This window comes from Patagioenas fasciata, chromosome 18 (assembly GCF_037038585.1).
Source record: "Patagioenas fasciata isolate bPatFas1 chromosome 18, bPatFas1.hap1, whole genome shotgun sequence".
Classification (NCBI taxonomy): Eukaryota; Metazoa; Chordata; class Aves; order Columbiformes; family Columbidae; genus Patagioenas; species Patagioenas fasciata.
Genome location: NC_092537.1, coordinates 12,471,793 through 12,487,940, shown reverse-complemented (window position 1 = coordinate 12,487,940; position 16,148 = coordinate 12,471,793). Strand labels below are relative to the sequence as shown.

At 46.8% G+C, this 16,148-nt stretch overlaps 1 protein-coding gene and 1 long non-coding RNA gene across 16 annotated transcripts in view; one reads left to right on the top strand and one right to left on the bottom strand.

The window, feature by feature from the left end:
* The window catches only part of LOC136109524 (uncharacterized), a 190,910-nt gene that overhangs the window by 50,394 nt on the left and 124,368 nt on the right, over nucleotides 1-16,148 (top strand). The window lies entirely within an intron of this gene.
* LOC136109519 (myosin heavy chain, skeletal muscle, adult-like) lies at nucleotides 532-15,904 on the bottom strand. The gene is made up of 38 exons (XM_065852250.2): nucleotides 15,662-15,904; nucleotides 15,432-15,575; nucleotides 15,183-15,339; nucleotides 14,343-14,370; nucleotides 14,137-14,245; nucleotides 13,951-14,043; nucleotides 13,757-13,820; nucleotides 13,567-13,665; nucleotides 13,362-13,465; nucleotides 13,143-13,281; nucleotides 12,582-12,700; nucleotides 11,680-11,829; nucleotides 10,719-10,889; nucleotides 9,843-10,149; nucleotides 9,670-9,743; nucleotides 9,323-9,410; nucleotides 9,112-9,229; nucleotides 8,851-8,974; nucleotides 8,628-8,764; nucleotides 8,268-8,523; nucleotides 6,758-7,000; nucleotides 6,369-6,545; nucleotides 6,138-6,283; nucleotides 5,954-6,044; nucleotides 5,477-5,866; nucleotides 5,199-5,325; nucleotides 4,901-5,019; nucleotides 4,264-4,460; nucleotides 3,796-3,979; nucleotides 3,544-3,709; nucleotides 3,247-3,371; nucleotides 2,803-3,111; nucleotides 2,504-2,707; nucleotides 2,110-2,235; nucleotides 1,843-2,013; nucleotides 1,652-1,756; nucleotides 1,415-1,510; nucleotides 532-795 (listed from the first exon to the last, which is right to left on the bottom strand). Exons 1-38 carry the CDS (start codon nucleotides 15,866-15,868, stop codon nucleotides 640-642), a joined length of 5,820 nt encoding a protein of 1,939 aa, XP_065708322.1. The 5' UTR covers nucleotides 15,869-15,904; the 3' UTR covers nucleotides 532-639.

Sequence of the window (16,148 nt, the reverse complement as noted above, 5' to 3'; positions counted from 1 at the left end):
GCCCTTCTCCTGGTCATCGGCACTTGGTTATTAAAAGAGTTCAGTGAATAAAGCTCGGTGAATAATGCAGGGGCAAGGTCAGAAAAATTATGCCTGTGATCCAAGGTAATATCCAGTGCCAAAGCACGGGCCTGTGCATGAAGAGCTTGTTCCAAGGAGGGCTCTGGCACTGCAGCACCCACTTTTCTGGAGTACAAACCCAGAGCTCCCCCCTGGGCTCCGTACACAAGGGCATGGGGAGGCTGATGGAAGGAGAGGCCCAGAAGCAACCAGTGGGAAAAGGTGAGCTCAGGGGGGCATCTGAAGCCCTGCCTAACTGGGCAATCTCTGACTCCCATGGACAGGCAGAAGTTAGAGGATAGAATCATAGAATTGCTATGGTTGGAAAGCACAGTGGTACTGTGACAGACGCAGACAAAAGTAGTAAACCAAAGCCATGCTCAAAAGCTCATGGTATAAGAGAACTAACCTGTAAAACAAAAACAAACCAAGCTGGAGCTCATGGTGCCTATGCAAAGCAATCTATGATCTTTATTTTCTAGACATTGACAGGATTACAATGACTAATTACAGAAGAAAGTGACCAAGAGGTTCACATTTTGCAAATCCCTCAGGTCACTTCGTTGCCTCATCACATCCTTACTCTTCCTCTTCTATCTTCTTGCCATGAAACTCCCGGCTCTTCACTCGGAGCTTGTTGACCTGCGACTCTGCAATGTCAGCCCGCTCCTCGGCTTCCTCCAGCTCGTGCTGGATCTTACGGAACTTGGAGAGGTTGACATTGGACAGTTCCTCCTGTGCGGAGAGAGGGAGTTGGTGGTGAGGAGCCCAGGGCAGGGCTTTCACTCCTGCTGCAGCTCAGCCTTGTGTGGCTCTGGGACTTCTCAGAGGAAAGCCAAGAGCTCCATCCCCCACCCACTGATGCTTAGATGTAAGGCTCACACAGACCTCCTCCTCCTCCCTAACTCAGGACGCCACTGGGACAAGCTTCACCAGTACTGTGTTACTCCCAAGGAGCTAATTCATCACTTGGGTGTGTCATTTGGGTCTTTATTCTGCCACTATTTGCTGCCCAGCTATCAGTGTGTTTTATTAGGTTGAGAAAGACCCTGATGCCTTCTGCTGTTGATCAGCAGCAGAACTACATTGATTTCTCAGTCAGTGGATGTGGCCCCTGTGTTTGTTTAGTCTGACCTCTGTATAAAATGGGTTGCAGAACTTCCCCACCTTATCTCCAATCACAGGGTGCCCAGAACTCAGCAAGGTTTCATGACACCATAGTGAAATGGCTTGACAAAGACTGTTGTGTCCTAATTGTTTCTTTCACGCTGCTTTCCTGGTGTTCCTATTGATCTCAATGGGCAAGCTGCCCTGATGGAAGGTGGCTGTTACCCACTGTCCCAGCAATACTTACAGCCTCCTCAGCTTGTCTCTTGTAGGATTTCACCTTCATTTGCAGTTTGTCCACCAGATCCTGGAGCCTGAGAACATTCTTACGGTCTTCCTCAGACTAAGGCAGATGACAAATATGACAGAGAATGAATGAGTTGCTTACCACCTCATAAGGTTAACAATTCCCCTTAGGGAGGGCGAGTGTAAAATTAAACTTACATTGAGAAGACTGTCAGTACAAGGGGACCTCCTGCCTTACCTGGTAGGTCAGCTCCTTCACCCTCCTCTCGTACTTGCGCACACCCTTCACGGCTTCAGCGCTGCGCTTCTGCTCAGCATCAACCTCCCCTTCCAGCTCCCGCACCTGCAAGGACAAGCCCATCTTTGCAGCTTCCCTGATGGCTGCTTATGTGACATGTTCAGTCATGTACAAAGAGCAGCCCTACGCACTCTGGCCTCCAGCTTCTGGATTTGCTTCTTGCCTCCCTTCAGGGCCAACTGCTCAGCCTCGTCCAGACGGTGCTGCAGGTCCTTCACCGTCTGGTCCAGGTTCTTCTTCATCCTCTCCAGGTGGGCGCTGGTGTCCTGCTCCTTCTTCAGCTCTTCTGCCATCATGGCTGCCTGAGGAGAGCAAATGGTCAAGTCCATTTGGGGGCTGGACACAGTTTGAAGGAGAATTATATCCAGCACCAGCAATGAAAGGAGCCCCTGACTCACGTCTGTGATGGCCTTCTTGGCCTTCTCTTCAGCATTGCGGGCTTCCTGGATCGTATCCTCCATTTCACTCTGAATTTGGGTAATGTCTGTTTCTAGCTTCTTCTTGGTGTTGATTAAGCTGGTGTTCTGTGTAACAGGAAAGACATGACTTTTACTGTTTGACCTAATGCCTCCACATGAAGAAATAAAAGTGTGAGTAGGGGTTATGAAAGTCTTTAATGCAAGAGTCCTCTTTAGAGCCACAGCAGCCAAGCAGACATGGGTGGCTGCCTAGACTGGCCATAACGTTGCATGTCTTGTCAAGCGTTTACATAGTAATCACTTACAAGGTGCATAGCAATCTCACTCTTTACTTATCTCTTATCTTGGATTAATTTCCTGTCCAGTGCCTGACCTGGGTATGGAGGAGCTGCACACGTTCAGTGGCATCCAGAAGCTCCTGCTCAGCCAGTTTCCTCGAACGCTCCGTCTGCTCCAGAGCTGCCCGTAGCTCCTCAACTTCAGCCTGCAACAGGTTTGCTCTGCGCTCCACCATGGCCACCTGCTCCTTCAGGTCCTCCTGTGTCCTCAGAGCATCATCCAAGTGTATCTGGGTATCCTGAGAAAGAGACAAGTGAAATTACAGGGTGCCACTGTGTTCTTGGGTGACTATTAGGGATGCCTTCTACCTTTCAGTAGCTTTGCTGAACAAACCTTGAGCACTCCCTGCGTGTTTCTGAGGTTCTTCTGTGCCTCTGCAGCCACGCGGTTGGCATGGCTCAGCTGGATCTCCATTTCATTCAGGTCTCCCTCCATCTTCTTCTTCAGCCGCAGGGCTTCATTCCTGCTCCTGATCTCAGCATCCAGGGTGCTCTGCATGTTCTCCACAATTCTGAGGTGGTTTCTCTTCAGCTGGTCGATCTCCTCATCTTTCTCTGCTATCTTCCTGTCAATCTCCGACTTCACCTGGTTGAGCTCAAGCTGGAGGCGCAGGATCTTCCCCTCTTCATGTTCCAGGGAGGCCTGGAAAATGTCAGTGGGACCAGTGACTTAAACCATTGCTTGCTTCCTAAGTCATCACTTAAGCAGTACTTGAGCTCTGCAGATAACTACTTCCATACTTTGCATCAGGACACCATTTCTCAGCATCCTATGTACCTCAGCTTCCTCCAGGGAGGCTTGGAGTTCAGATTTCTCCTGCTCAACCTGCTTCTTGACTTTCTCCAGCTCATGAATCGCCTTTCCTCCCTCTGCAATCTGCTCCGTGAGGTCAGAAATCTCCTCTGTGGGAACAAACACCAATGGCATGGTCAGGCACAGAGCACAACGGGAAGGGCCCTGTCACACCAAGGTGACAGACATCCCTGCCCACCTGCAGGCACAGACCCATGTGGAGCGGTGCGTAGTGCTGGACAGGGAGAAAGCCCTGCCAGGAGCAGAGGGCCAGGCACTTACGCTGCAAGTTCTTGTTCTCCCGCTTCAGCGTTTCCAGGTGGTCCAAGGACTCCTCATATGCATTCTTCATCTTAAAGAGCTCCGTGCTGAGAGATCGAGACTCCTTCTGGGAGGCTTCCAGCTCAGCCTGTGTCTCCTCGTACTTCTGCTTCCATTCTGCCAGGATCTGAAGAGAAACCAGGTGTGAGTTTGGATGTGGCCATCAGGAGGGGATGCTCTGCCCAGGAACCCCAGGTCTGGAGCCCAAAAGACCTTGTCAAAGTTCTTCTGCTTCTTATCCAGAGCTGCACAGGCAGCATTTGTTCGCTCCACATCAATCATCAGGTCCTCCACTTCATTCTGCAGCCTCTGCTTTGTCTTTTCCAGGGAGGCACATTTGGCATTCACAGCTTCAACGTGTTCCTCTGCATCTTGTAGGCGCTGTGCCAGCTTCTTCCTGGCAGGAGATCAGCACAGCTCCAGGTTAGAGCTTAAGAGTCCTGACACCTTCTGAGCATCTGGCCTGTCCTAGTTGTTCTACCTCAAGGGCTCCATTTGTGTTTCCAGTCTTCCCTTTTTCCACAGCATGCCTTTCCTCTCCATCCCTCTCTCCTCTTACACAAAAAAGATGATCTATTGTTGCCTTGGTCCTACCACTAATCTAACCCAAACTTAGAGACTCCAATTTCCCTTGAGAGCCTCAGTCCTCTCCATCCATTCAACATCCCACTTCCCACGTACTTGGCCTCCTCCAGCTCCTCCGTGCGCTGAATAGCGTCAGTCTCGTATTTGGTTCTCCACTGGGCCACTTCGCTGTTGGCCTTGGACAGCGCACGCTGCAGCTCCCCCTTGGCTTCCTGCTCCTCCTCATATTGTTCCCGGAGCAAGTCACAGTCGTGGCGAGCAGACTGCAGGGCGTGGGCCAGGGCATTCTTGGCCTGCGGGAACATTGGGATTGGTAACCTGGATACTTGTCTTGAGATGACACTTGACAGTGACACTGTCAAGGAATTACAAATGAAACTCAAATTAGGTAAACTCAAAACTGGGAGCTGCTGATGCCGTCATCCATGTGTTCTGAAGTTTGTGACAGGGCGTCTGTGTACAGTTATCTACTATTTGTTTAAATTTTTCTACATGTGTGTCTATATCTGGTCTCCAGATTCTCAAAAAAGCCTTGCTAATTACTTCTTTCAACATCAAAATCATGATACTGCCTTCCCTCTCTAACCCTTCAGTTGCCGTATGTGTATTAATGGAATTCCCTCCAGTACTACATGTGTTTGTGTAAAGAATATTGAACCAGTCTGGATCAGACAGGATTCTCCAGATACTTTCAGGGGAGATGTAGGCTGTGTACAGCAGGGTACTCCCAGACCTTTATTTCTTCTTCTAGATGTCTCTTGAGTTCCTCAATCTGTTGGGTAAAGCCTTGCTTGCCCCTGGACAGCTGAGAAATCAGAGCATCCTTTTCCTCCACCTGGCGTGAATATTCACCTGGGAAGGGGAAATTGAAGAAAGGTAACTAGACTGGTAATACTAAGACAATTTCTGCCTGTAATCCCATTTGATCAGGAGTGGCCTGGAAAGGTTTTACCACTTGTCACACTGTACCCTATGGTATCCTCATTAAGTGCAGGTTGTCCCATTCTACCTCAGGAATGCAGATATCTCACCTGATTCTGTCTGCAGACGAGCTCTTTGAGTATTGAGGTCATTGATCATGCGCTGATTCTGCTCCTCCTTTGTTTTAATCTCACTCAGCTGGTCTTCCAGAGTGCGGCACATCTTCTCCAGGTTTGCCTAGGTAGAATACACAAGGAAAAAAAGGAGATCAACACCTGCACTCTCCTTATTCTAACAGCAGGGATCTTTTTAATGAGAACGTGGCTGATAGATGCAGTCTATGGGCCACACTTTGGCCCGGTGGGCATTCTCTGGTCCACTTCCATACCTTGGCTTTGGAGACAGACTCCATGTTACTGGCCAAGTCGTCAATCTCCATCTTCAGCTCGCTCTTCTCCTTCTCCAGCTTCTGCTTCACTCGCTGCAGGTTGTCGATCTGCTCCCCAAGCTCAGCTGTGCTGTCCGCGTGCTTCTTGCGCAGGGCGGCAGCCGTGGCTTCGTGCTGCAGCGTGGCCTCTTCCAGGTCGCGACGCATCTTCTGAAACTCTGCCTCGCGCTTCTTGTTCATCTCAATCTGAGCTGCCGTAGCCCCTCCTGCTTCTTCCAGGCGCTCGCTGATCTCCTCCAGCTCCCTGGAGAGGTCAGCCCGATGCTTCTCGGCTTTTGCCCGAGAGGTTCGCTCGGCCTCAATTTCCTCCTCCAGTTCCTCAATACGAGCCTGTGGAACATTAGGGACCCTTCACACCTGGGCCTCCTCCTACCTGACCTGAGACTGGGAGAGGGAGGGGAAGGAACAGAGACTTGCCTGAAGCTCCTTGATCTTCTTCTGTAATTGCATGCCCATTGCTTGCTCATCCTCGATCTTGCTCTGGATCTGACTGATTTCAAAGTCTTTCCTGTGGGCAAATCAAACCATGTTAGAGATCAGGGAAAAAAGACAACCATGGCACAACCAGCCCAGCACTCAGATGCCCCACAGCCACACTTACTTCTTCAGTTTCTCATCCAGCTGCTGCTTATCATTTTCCAAGTCCATTATAGTGTCTTGGGCCAGCTTCAGGTCTCCTTCCAGTTTCCTCTTAGCTCTCTCAAGGTCCATGCGCAGTTTCTTCTCTTGCTCCAGGGACCCTTCCAGCTAAAAAGAACAAGACCCTCAGTTCTCGATCGGTCAGGTCTAACTCCATACCTGTCCTGTTCTTGCTGGATGGCCATGTGCTCACATCATCCACTTGCTGCTCCAGCTTGGTCTTGGCTTTGGTCAGCGTATTGACCTTGTCCTCTTCTACTTGCAGGTCATCCAGTGTCTGCTGGTGGGCCTCTTGGAGGGCTTTCTTCTCTTTTGTCAGCTTGGCAATGTTCTCGTCCAAGGCTGCCATCTCCTCTGTCAGGTTTTTCACCTATTCATGTTAAGAAATTGCTGAAAGTTTGTGTATAAGACCTGAATGCCTGTAAATTTTCACTTTGCAGTCCTTAACCAGGAGCTTGTTTATATTTGGACTGCCTAGCTTCATCACTCTGATGCTCCAAACCTCACTTTGTTTTAAGGATACCAGGCTGACATGGGAAGCATCTGTCCCTTCATCCTTTATTTCACTCCCTGTGTGTGTACCTTGTTTTCAGTGGCATGCTTTTCCTTCTCCACTTTGGCCAGCGTTAACTCAAGGTCATCAATGTCTTTCTTCAGCTCTGAGCATTCATCCTCCAGTTTCCTCTTCTTGGCTGTCAGCTCAGCATTAATTTCTTCCTCCTCTTCAGCCCTTTCAGTCACCTCTTTAATTTTGGCTTCCAGCTGGATTTTGTTTTTGATGAGCTGGTCACATCTTTCCTCAGCATCAGCCAAACTATCTGCTTCCTGGTGGAGAGACACAGATTTTATGGGTTGTAATGTTTTGAAGTTTCTCTGCTCTGTCACTGAGTAGGCACGCGTTAATACTGGACCGACCGTGGCCTTCCACTCCAGAAACTGGAGGATCTTGCCACGTGTTTATTGGGAAACCTGTTTATCTGCTATCAACATTGATCTCAATTTTTTTGTGTCTCTTCATATTGCCTCACAGAAAGTGTAGCTGTGAGATATCTCATGCACTCAGAAACACAACACAAGACAAGAGTGGTCACTTCAATTACTAGTGTCAGCAGGAAAAAAGTCTTGGAGTCCTTTTTCCTGACAGGAAAGGTACTTAGTAGCTTTTTAATTGTCTCACTGAGAACCTTATAATATTAGGGAAATGAAGACTTTCCAATCCTTTGAGAGTAACTTAGTTGAGAAAGAAATTTATCACCTTTCTACATGTATTAAAATTGCTGTAAGTCCAGCAGTGTTCCTGCCTTTGCTATCAGTCACCTCTGTGCCTTCTTTCCAGCCCATGCCGAGCATTAACAGTGCTAATTAGTTGATAATTGCATCTGGTGTGAAGAAACTGCCTTTTACTAATTAGGCACGTGTTAATACAGGACCAGGCGTGGCCTTCCACTCCAGAAACTGGAAGATCTTGCCACGTGTCTACTGGGAAAGCATTTTGTCATTGATTTCAAATTTTTTGTGTCTCTTAAAAATGACACACTTAGAGAAGAAGTATTCAGTAGCTTCTTTTTAATTGACTCTACCATGAATCTCATAATATTTGAGGAGTAAAGTTCTGTTGAGACTAATACAGTGGAGCAAGTGGTGTTATGCTTGCTGTAAGGAAACTTTCTTTTACTAATTGAGTTTTAATGGGATGTATCCATGTTTCTGAAAGTAATCATGGCTCCCCCAATGTAGCTGTAAATAGTTTATCCTTCTGAGCTTTGCCTTGACTCTGTTAGACAAATACACGGCAATGAAACCTGAGTAGTTGGTTATACTTCAGTTCAGAGCTCTCTGCTCTGGATTACTTGTTACCCAGTGTTACGTGGCTCTTTCCTCAGACAGCAGGAATGCCGGGTCTCGTGTGGGGCTGCCACGGGACTCACCATGTCCCTGCCAGTGCCTGCTTATGCAGCATGAAAATGTGTGATTTAGAGCTTTTTCTACTACATGTTAGTCAGCCTCCTCTGAGTCCCGGCTCAGTGTAACATTATAGCATTCTGGCTATAAAACATTACGTTCCCAGGGACAAATGAACAGTGATACTCACTGCCTGCACTTGGAGCTGCAGGTCATTTTTCTCCTGCAGCAGGGCCACCATTTTCTCCTCCAACTCCTTCCTCTTTGCCTCAGACTTTGCAAGCTCTTCCTTGGTTTTCTCAAACTCTTGTTTCATGTTGGCCATCTCCTTCTCAGATTCTGCGCTCTTCAGCAAGGGCTTGATCTTGAAGAACAACTTCATCCAGGGCCAGTGCTTCACATTCATGAATGCACGGACATTGTACTGGATACAGAAGATTGAGTCCCTGCAGTAAAATTCACGTGGCTATTGCATACTGTGCTGGCAGTGAATTTAGACTCAATTAGCCAAGTAGTATGAGAACATGATATGTGAGTGAGAATTGTCTACCTCCTCTCCACCATTTTCCGGTACTCCACTCTCATCAGGAAGCCCCTGCACCTGGCTTGTGTCATGGTCATAATCTCTGCTAGTTTCTCATCTCTCATCTCCTCCAGCAGACCTATCAGCCCAGCTTTGAAGAACACCTTGAGAAAGGGAACATTGTAGCACATCAGTCCCAGGCAGTGCGTAATAGAGGTACACAGTGTTTGAACACAAGACTTGTTTCTACCTTAGTGTGACCAAATCTATACTGGGTGTGGTCCACATCAATGGACCCAAGAAGCTTCTCTGAAGCCTTCTTGCTGTCCATGAACTGACCCTCTGGAATAGCACTTGCATTAAGCACTCTGTATCTGTGGGAGAAAGCAGAGCATGGGGAAATCCACATTACTGAAACCTGCACTGAGGCAGAGCCTCACAGCCTCCGCAGCAAGGGCTGTCTGTCTGACTCAGTAATGTGATGTGCTAGGGACAGTGAAAGCACTTTTACCTTTGCTTGAAGTCAGCATACAGGACTCTGCTGGGGAATCCTTTCCTGCAAATTCGGATTCCTTCCAGCACGCCATTGCACCGCAGCTGATGCAGCACCAGCTCATGTTCCATGGCACCTAACAAATACCACCGTTAGTGACTACCCCATTGTTTGAGACTCACCAGAAGAGCTTCTGGGACTTTTTTTTCCTCCTGTTGAATCTGCTTACCTGGTGTTTTTGTTTCATTTGGGATGATGCATCGTACAAAATGGGGGTGAGTGCTGCGCAGATTTGTCATCAGCTTGTTTAAGTTTTCCTGTGAGAGTACGAGGTGAAGTTTAGATTCTAGCATGTAAACAGTGCACGCTTAGATAGGATATGCATATAAAAGCTGAATCATTCATTGTCTTGACTTATCAGAAATGCATGCATATTTTGGTGTAGACTTTCTTCAATAAGTATGAATGAGAGTCTACTCAGGGATTTACAGAGCTGTCTTCTCACAGCAATTCTACTCAATTCCTTTTTTATTTTGTAGATATTTTTAATAATGAGGTTGTGAATTTTTCCCTTACCCGGAAAAGCGCTGAGACAGTCTGGAAAGATGAACCCTTCTTCTTGCCACCCTTCTTGCCACCACCAGCAGCCTCTGCAAATGTGAGGAAAATGACCAGATGCCTCTAACATTGTCTTTGAGATTCCACTTTGTACAATACAAACACATGGAAATGGATTTTACAGAGCTTACCTGCTTCCCCACCATAGTTCGCAAAGAGTAAGGCCAATGTCTTCACAGATGATTTCTGGTACAACCCAATGACAGTTTCATTCAGGGGGTCCTTGTTCTTCTCCAGCCAGCCAGTGATGTTGTAGTCCACTGTGCCAGCATAGTGTATCAGAGAGAAGTGAGCCTCAGCCTTGCCTTTGGCAGGTTTGGGCTTCTGGAAGTTGCTGGACTTGCCCAGATGTTGGTCATAGAGCTTGTTCTTGAAAGAGGTGTCAGTTGCCTTGGGGAACATGCACTCCTCTTCCAGGATGGAGAAGATGCCCATAGGCTGGAAAGTGCCACAAGAAGTGGTAGAGAAAGATGCTAATGATGGGAAGCACGTGCTATGAACATCAAAGGTAGCAGTGTGCTGCTGGAAGCATCTCAGCCTCCATAAGGCCCTAAGTTTCTCAGGAGTTGTTCTCGTTTAGGGAGCTTATTTCTGCCTTCTCTTACCTTCCTGCAGCCTCTTGCCAAGGAACTTAAAGAATGTCTGTCAGATTCAGGTTAGAATTGGGAGTAGAATTGGAGGATATTTATTTGCCAAATTTGTGTGTGGTCTTCTGATTTGAAGCTTCAGAGGAAAAAGGAAAGGAGACTGACTCTAGTTGGTTTTAAAGAAGTGTGTTGGTGCAAGTCCAGGCTATATTTTCCATGCTTGGAGAGCAGGCAATGAAGGACTGATCACACAGGTTTCCATTTCCTCATTCCTCTTTGCCAGACTGAAACTAATTTCAGTGCAAAATGTTTTGTTTAACTGGCACTGACTGCCTTACTCTGAGTTCTTTCTCAGCTGAATCTGGCTCAGAAACATCACCAAACTCCAAAATACATTGCACACTTGTAAGGAAAAGGTACCTTCTCAATGAGCTCAATGCAGGCAGCCAGGTCCATCCCAAAGTCAATGAACTCCCATTCAATTCCCTCCTTCTTGTACTCCTCCTGCTCCAGCACGAACATGTGGTGGTTGAAGAACTGTTGCAGTTTCTCATTGGTGAAGTTGATGCACAGCTGCTCAAAGCTGTTGAACTGCCCAAAGCAAGGAGAGGTTGTCAAGGTGTGGCAAACACCACAGGGTTTTGCTAGTGTTCTCCTAGTGCTGGTTGGTCTTCCTCAGCTGAAAGAACAGTCCTAACCATACTGTAACAGCACCTGTTTCCTTAGGAGGACTTCTATTCTAAAATTTGCTGTCCAAAAAGTATTTTATTATTATCACTTGTGAAATTAAGTTAATGTAACAGTTCTTTTTTTACTGTGCTACTCAAAAGGTACCCTTCAGTAACCTTAGCTGCAGCATTGTGCAGGTGTCCCATCTCTGACCTCCAGGAGAGTGGAAACCTTCCTAGTGACCCACCTGAGAATGTCCCTCAGATCAACAGTCCATGGGTTTCTCTGCTCTGCCACTGAAGTCCTAACATCATGACTCCAGTCACAACACAGGAAACATGCTGTGAACTTTCCCACAGCACTACCCTGGGCTCTTCCAAGAGCATCCACACCTTTGGCCCAGGTCTCTCTGGCCCTTAGTCCTGGAGCTGTCTCTTTGTTTGCAAAGCCTAAGACATTTACAAGCTTGGAGACCTTTGAGACCATTTGTCAGAAAGCAGAGCTTTTTTCTACCTGTTGAGAATGTTAGAATCAAGGTGTTTGTTAGTAAAGCCCTTTGAGGGTACTACTGTGACAGAGAAGAGGGAGAGGTTCTAGAAATTTGCAGATGAGGAGGATAAAATTCTGAATCTTCTTATAATGTGTGTTTTGTAATCCTCATGACTCCTCCCTGGCCCTCCCTTGACCATGATGCCAAGTCCTTGTTCCTTACATCAAAGATTTCAAAGCCAGCAATGTCCAGGACACCAATGAAGTACTGTCTGGGTTGCTTGGTATCCAGCTGTTGGTTGATGCGAACAACCATCCACAAGAACATCTTCTCATAGACAGCTTTTGCCAGGGCACCTACTGCATTGTTCACCTAAAGCAGAAAAGAAAGGACTGCAGTTACATCCCAGAGTCAAAGAAGAGTACTCCAGCAGACCTGTTGAAAAGTGGCTTTGAAGAGAAGGTCCTTGAAGTCCTAGTGGCCAGAATTTTGACCACGAGCCAGCAATGTGCTCTGTGGCCGTGTAGGCAAATGGTATCCTGGGGTTCATTAGGAACAGTGTGGAAAGCAGGTTGGGGGAGACTATCATCTCCCTCTACTCTGCCCTCATGAGGCCACATCTGAGGTACAATGAGAGAGTCCAGTGCAGGGCTGCAAAGATGGTCAGGGAACTGGAACATCTTTCTTAGGAGGAAAAGCTAAAAGAGCTGTGTCTGTTTAGCCTGGAGAAAAGATGACTGAGAAGGCATCTTATCAATGCTTACAAATATCTCCAGGGTGGGTGTCAAGATGATGGGACCAGACTCTTTTCAGTGGTGCCCAACAATAGGATAAGGGGCAACAGGAATAGACTGAAACACAGGAGGTTACATCTGAGTATGAGGAGAAACTTCTTTCCTTTGGTTGTGTCAGAGCACAGGTACAGGCTGCCCAAACCAGGTGTGGAGTCTCCTTCTCTGAGACATTCAAACCCACCTGGACCGACACTGTGTGTTCTGCTCTGGTGACCCTGCGTTAGCAGGGGTTGGACTGGGGGATCTACAGATGTCCCTTCCAACCCAAACCATTCTGTGACTCTGTGAAGTGTTCTTTCAAACCAAGGAATTTCATGCTCCAGATTTTACCTGTTCCACAGTTTGACCTTTGGTCACATATTCATTCCCAACTTTGACTCGGGGGTAACACAGGGCTTTCAGCAACTCAGCTGAGTTCAGGCCCATCAGGTAGGCAGCCTTGTCAGCCACTAGAGAGGGGGGCAAAGAGAGAGAAACATTTATTTTTGGATAATGTCTAGAATTTGGTCAGTGTGGACAGTTCTTCCACTCACATCCTAGAAACAGAAAAGCATTAGTCTGCTTTCAAACAGAAGGTCTGAGAAGCTATGTCAATCAGGAAGCTCATTATGGCCTTCTCAGAGAGCAAGTGTTTGGAGAGAGAGAGATCCTGTGTTGAAGCTCCCCCTTTCAGGCTGTGTGTATTTGGGGAGAGTTCATTGGATAAAATTATGGTATTTCCTGCAAGCAGGGAGGCACCTCTGCAGTTAGACAGACAGTGAACAAAGGTGCTTTTCCTCAGCATTCTATGTTGCAACTCGGGCCAACAAAGGCCTCTCTTTGGAGGTTAACATATCATCTCTGCAAGCAGAGAAGTTCTTTGAACAAGTCCATTGCTCAGTCTGCTGGTACCTTCTGTGCCATCAGGCTCTGCCTGCTCCTCTCGTTGTTTCTGCTTGAACTTCAGATTCCCGTAGTGCATGACGGCCCCTGTCAGCTTGTAGATGGCAGTCTTTTCGTCAGCAGTGAAGCCCAGGATGTCAATGGCACTCTGCAGTCAAAACCATGAAGTCAGAACATTGCCTAAAATCCTTAACAATCAGAGTACAAATATTTCTTTCTAGTACTTACATCTGTAGCCATCAGTTCCTCCTGGTCATCAATGCTGGGAACAGTGACCTCACCTTGACTCACATAGTGGAAATCAAAAGGGTTGGTGGTAACGAGGAGCATGTCTGAAAGCAGGAAGAGGCAAGACACAGGTTTTGCCAAGCAGGTAATAGGGTGAACTGTTGCTCAGCGATCATCCTCAGAAAGTCATAATGATCCTTCCTACCAATGAGCTCTGGCTTCTTGTTGGACATGATCTGATAGAAGATGTGGTAGCTTCTTTCTGCCGGGAGCTGGAAAGTGACTCTGGACTTCTCCAGCAGATCTGGCAAGGAAGGCAGAAGAGTCAGGCACAGGAAAGCACATGGAGGTGGGAATTTGGGGAGGAATGGGACCAGGCCAGGAGAGTCTCTTACAAGTTTCAATGTCTGCAGAAGCCAGTTTGCCTGTGGCTCCAAAGTGGATTCTGATGAATTTGCCCTGTTAAGGAGAAGCAGCAGCATTTCAGCCTGGATGGGTTCTTCTGACATCTCCTTTATGTGGGATACTGCCAGGGCCATCACTTGTCTTGGAATGAGAGGGAGAGATTTTGTCCAAAGCAACAACTTACAAATCGCGAGGAGTTGTCGTTCCTCACGGTCTTGGCATTTCCAAAGGCCTCCAGCAGTGGGTTGGCGCTGATGATTTGATCCTCAAGCGTTCCCTGCAGGATGATAGATATTGCTGGTTATCCTTTCCAAAAATCACGTCAGGATTGGAGAAAAGCTTTGATTCAAGCCAGCATCTATTAATTTACCTGCATTTTGCCGGGCTCTTCCTTCTTCTTCTCCCCACTGGCTGCAATTGTTGCAAAGTACTGGATGACACGCTTTGTGTTCACAGTCTTCCCTGCGCCGGATTCTCCGCTGTCAGAGCAAAGAGAGAAGCAGAGAGCGTGTGGTCAGGCAGGAGATCCCCTGGCACCGGGCAGCCCCGCGGGGACCCAGCAGGGAGTGTACGTACGTGATCAGGATCGACTGGTTCTCGCGATCTGTGAGAGGCGGAAACAAAGATATTATAAATATGTATTATAAATAGCCTGGATAAAAGAAAGATGACTTATAGAAATACTGCCGTAAGACACAATAACCAAACATCAATGTAATATTGTTCAATTTTCATAGCATTATTACTGCTCTGAATACTACACTATTAAATACACTAATTAGGGAGAAAGGAGGAAACAAGATTTATTTAAACAAAGTAAAATATACCTCTCGTTTAATCATGTCAAAAGTTTTCACTATATTTCTTTCTTACTGCTTTCATCTATATTAATGAATGAAAAAGAAGAACGCTTTCTGAGGTGGAGGAGGAAATATCAATTATACAGGCAGGTTTCACTCTAATGTCTCAGACTGCTTCCTCGGTTTTCACAAAACCACCAGAGGAAGCATTGGCTTCTATATTGAATCTCCCTTCCCTTTACATCAAATCTTATTTTCAGAACTCCACCCTAGTTAGTTCCAGCCTTGCAAAGCAAATCATTCAAAGAATGATTCTCTCAACTAGGAAGAAAAGAGAACATTTGAAGCTTATCCAAATTTCTGTGAAGGAAAATCTGACAGTGTATTCAGTGATAAACCATATGCTCCCAAATATCCTACTCAATAAATTCTGACATTGATTGTTAGAACCATGATCTCAATTATAGTGTCCAGTAAAGAGAATTTTTACAGTGATCAGAGAATATCCACCCTCCCACGACTATTTAGTTGAGGTATTTTGCAGTTCAAAGTTTTTTTTCTCTCACTTTGCAAGTGTTCACAGCTAAATAATTTTAAAGAAAACCAAACCACTCACCAGTCAGCATGAACTGATAGGCGTTGTCAGAGATGGAGAAGATGTGTGGAGGGGCCTCACTGCGCTTCTTGCCTCTGTAGGCCAACACCACCTCCGGGTTGTACACCGGCAGCCACTTGTAGGGGTTGACGGTGACGCAGAAGAGACCCGAGTAGGTCTGCGAGGAAAGGACACAGCACGTTGCCTTCCCCTGAGCCTGGCAGAGCAGTTCTCCCAGCTCCCCAAAGGAAGACTGCTGCTGGTGCTTACGTAGATCATCCAGGCTGCATAACGCTCTTTGAGGTTGTACAGCACAGCGGGTTCGTGGAGGTGGGTCATCATGGCCATGTCCTCGACTTTGTCGTACTTGGGAGGGTTCATGGAGAAGATTTGATCTTCCTTCACGGTCAGAGTCTGTCAACACAGAGAGACTGATATGTGTCAGCTAAGAGCCCAGAGTGGGAATTAAATTGTGTTCTCAAGCCTTGCATTTTCCTCACCTCTCCAGCTTCACTCTGGACAGTGACCTTCCCTGATTCCCTACTCTGGATTGTCCCTTTCACAAAGGATTCTTTAGGATGCACCACGAAGACCGATGTCTTGGCATCAAAAGGCTTGTTCTGGGCCTCGATTCTCTCCTTTTCTGACTTTCGGAGGTAAGGAGCAGCCTCCCCAAAAACAGCCATCTCAGCATCTGCAGAAGTCATGGCTGCACTTTATTGAAGACACGTCAGCAGACAACACTATGGGAGAAAAGATACGTAGCATCAGCGATCTTAATGTATTTTGTTTGCAAGGAGACCTTCTCTAATGTTTCAAATTAAGCACATACTGGAATACTAAAACTAGCAAAACTGATCTTTTTTTGGTTTAATGATTTAAACCAAATTTAAAAATCTTGTTTTCATCCCTGAATAATACAGAATAACGTTCTAAAAACAGCTGTTATTTGTCTTGTGACACTGTACAAATTGTACTTTTGCTTTA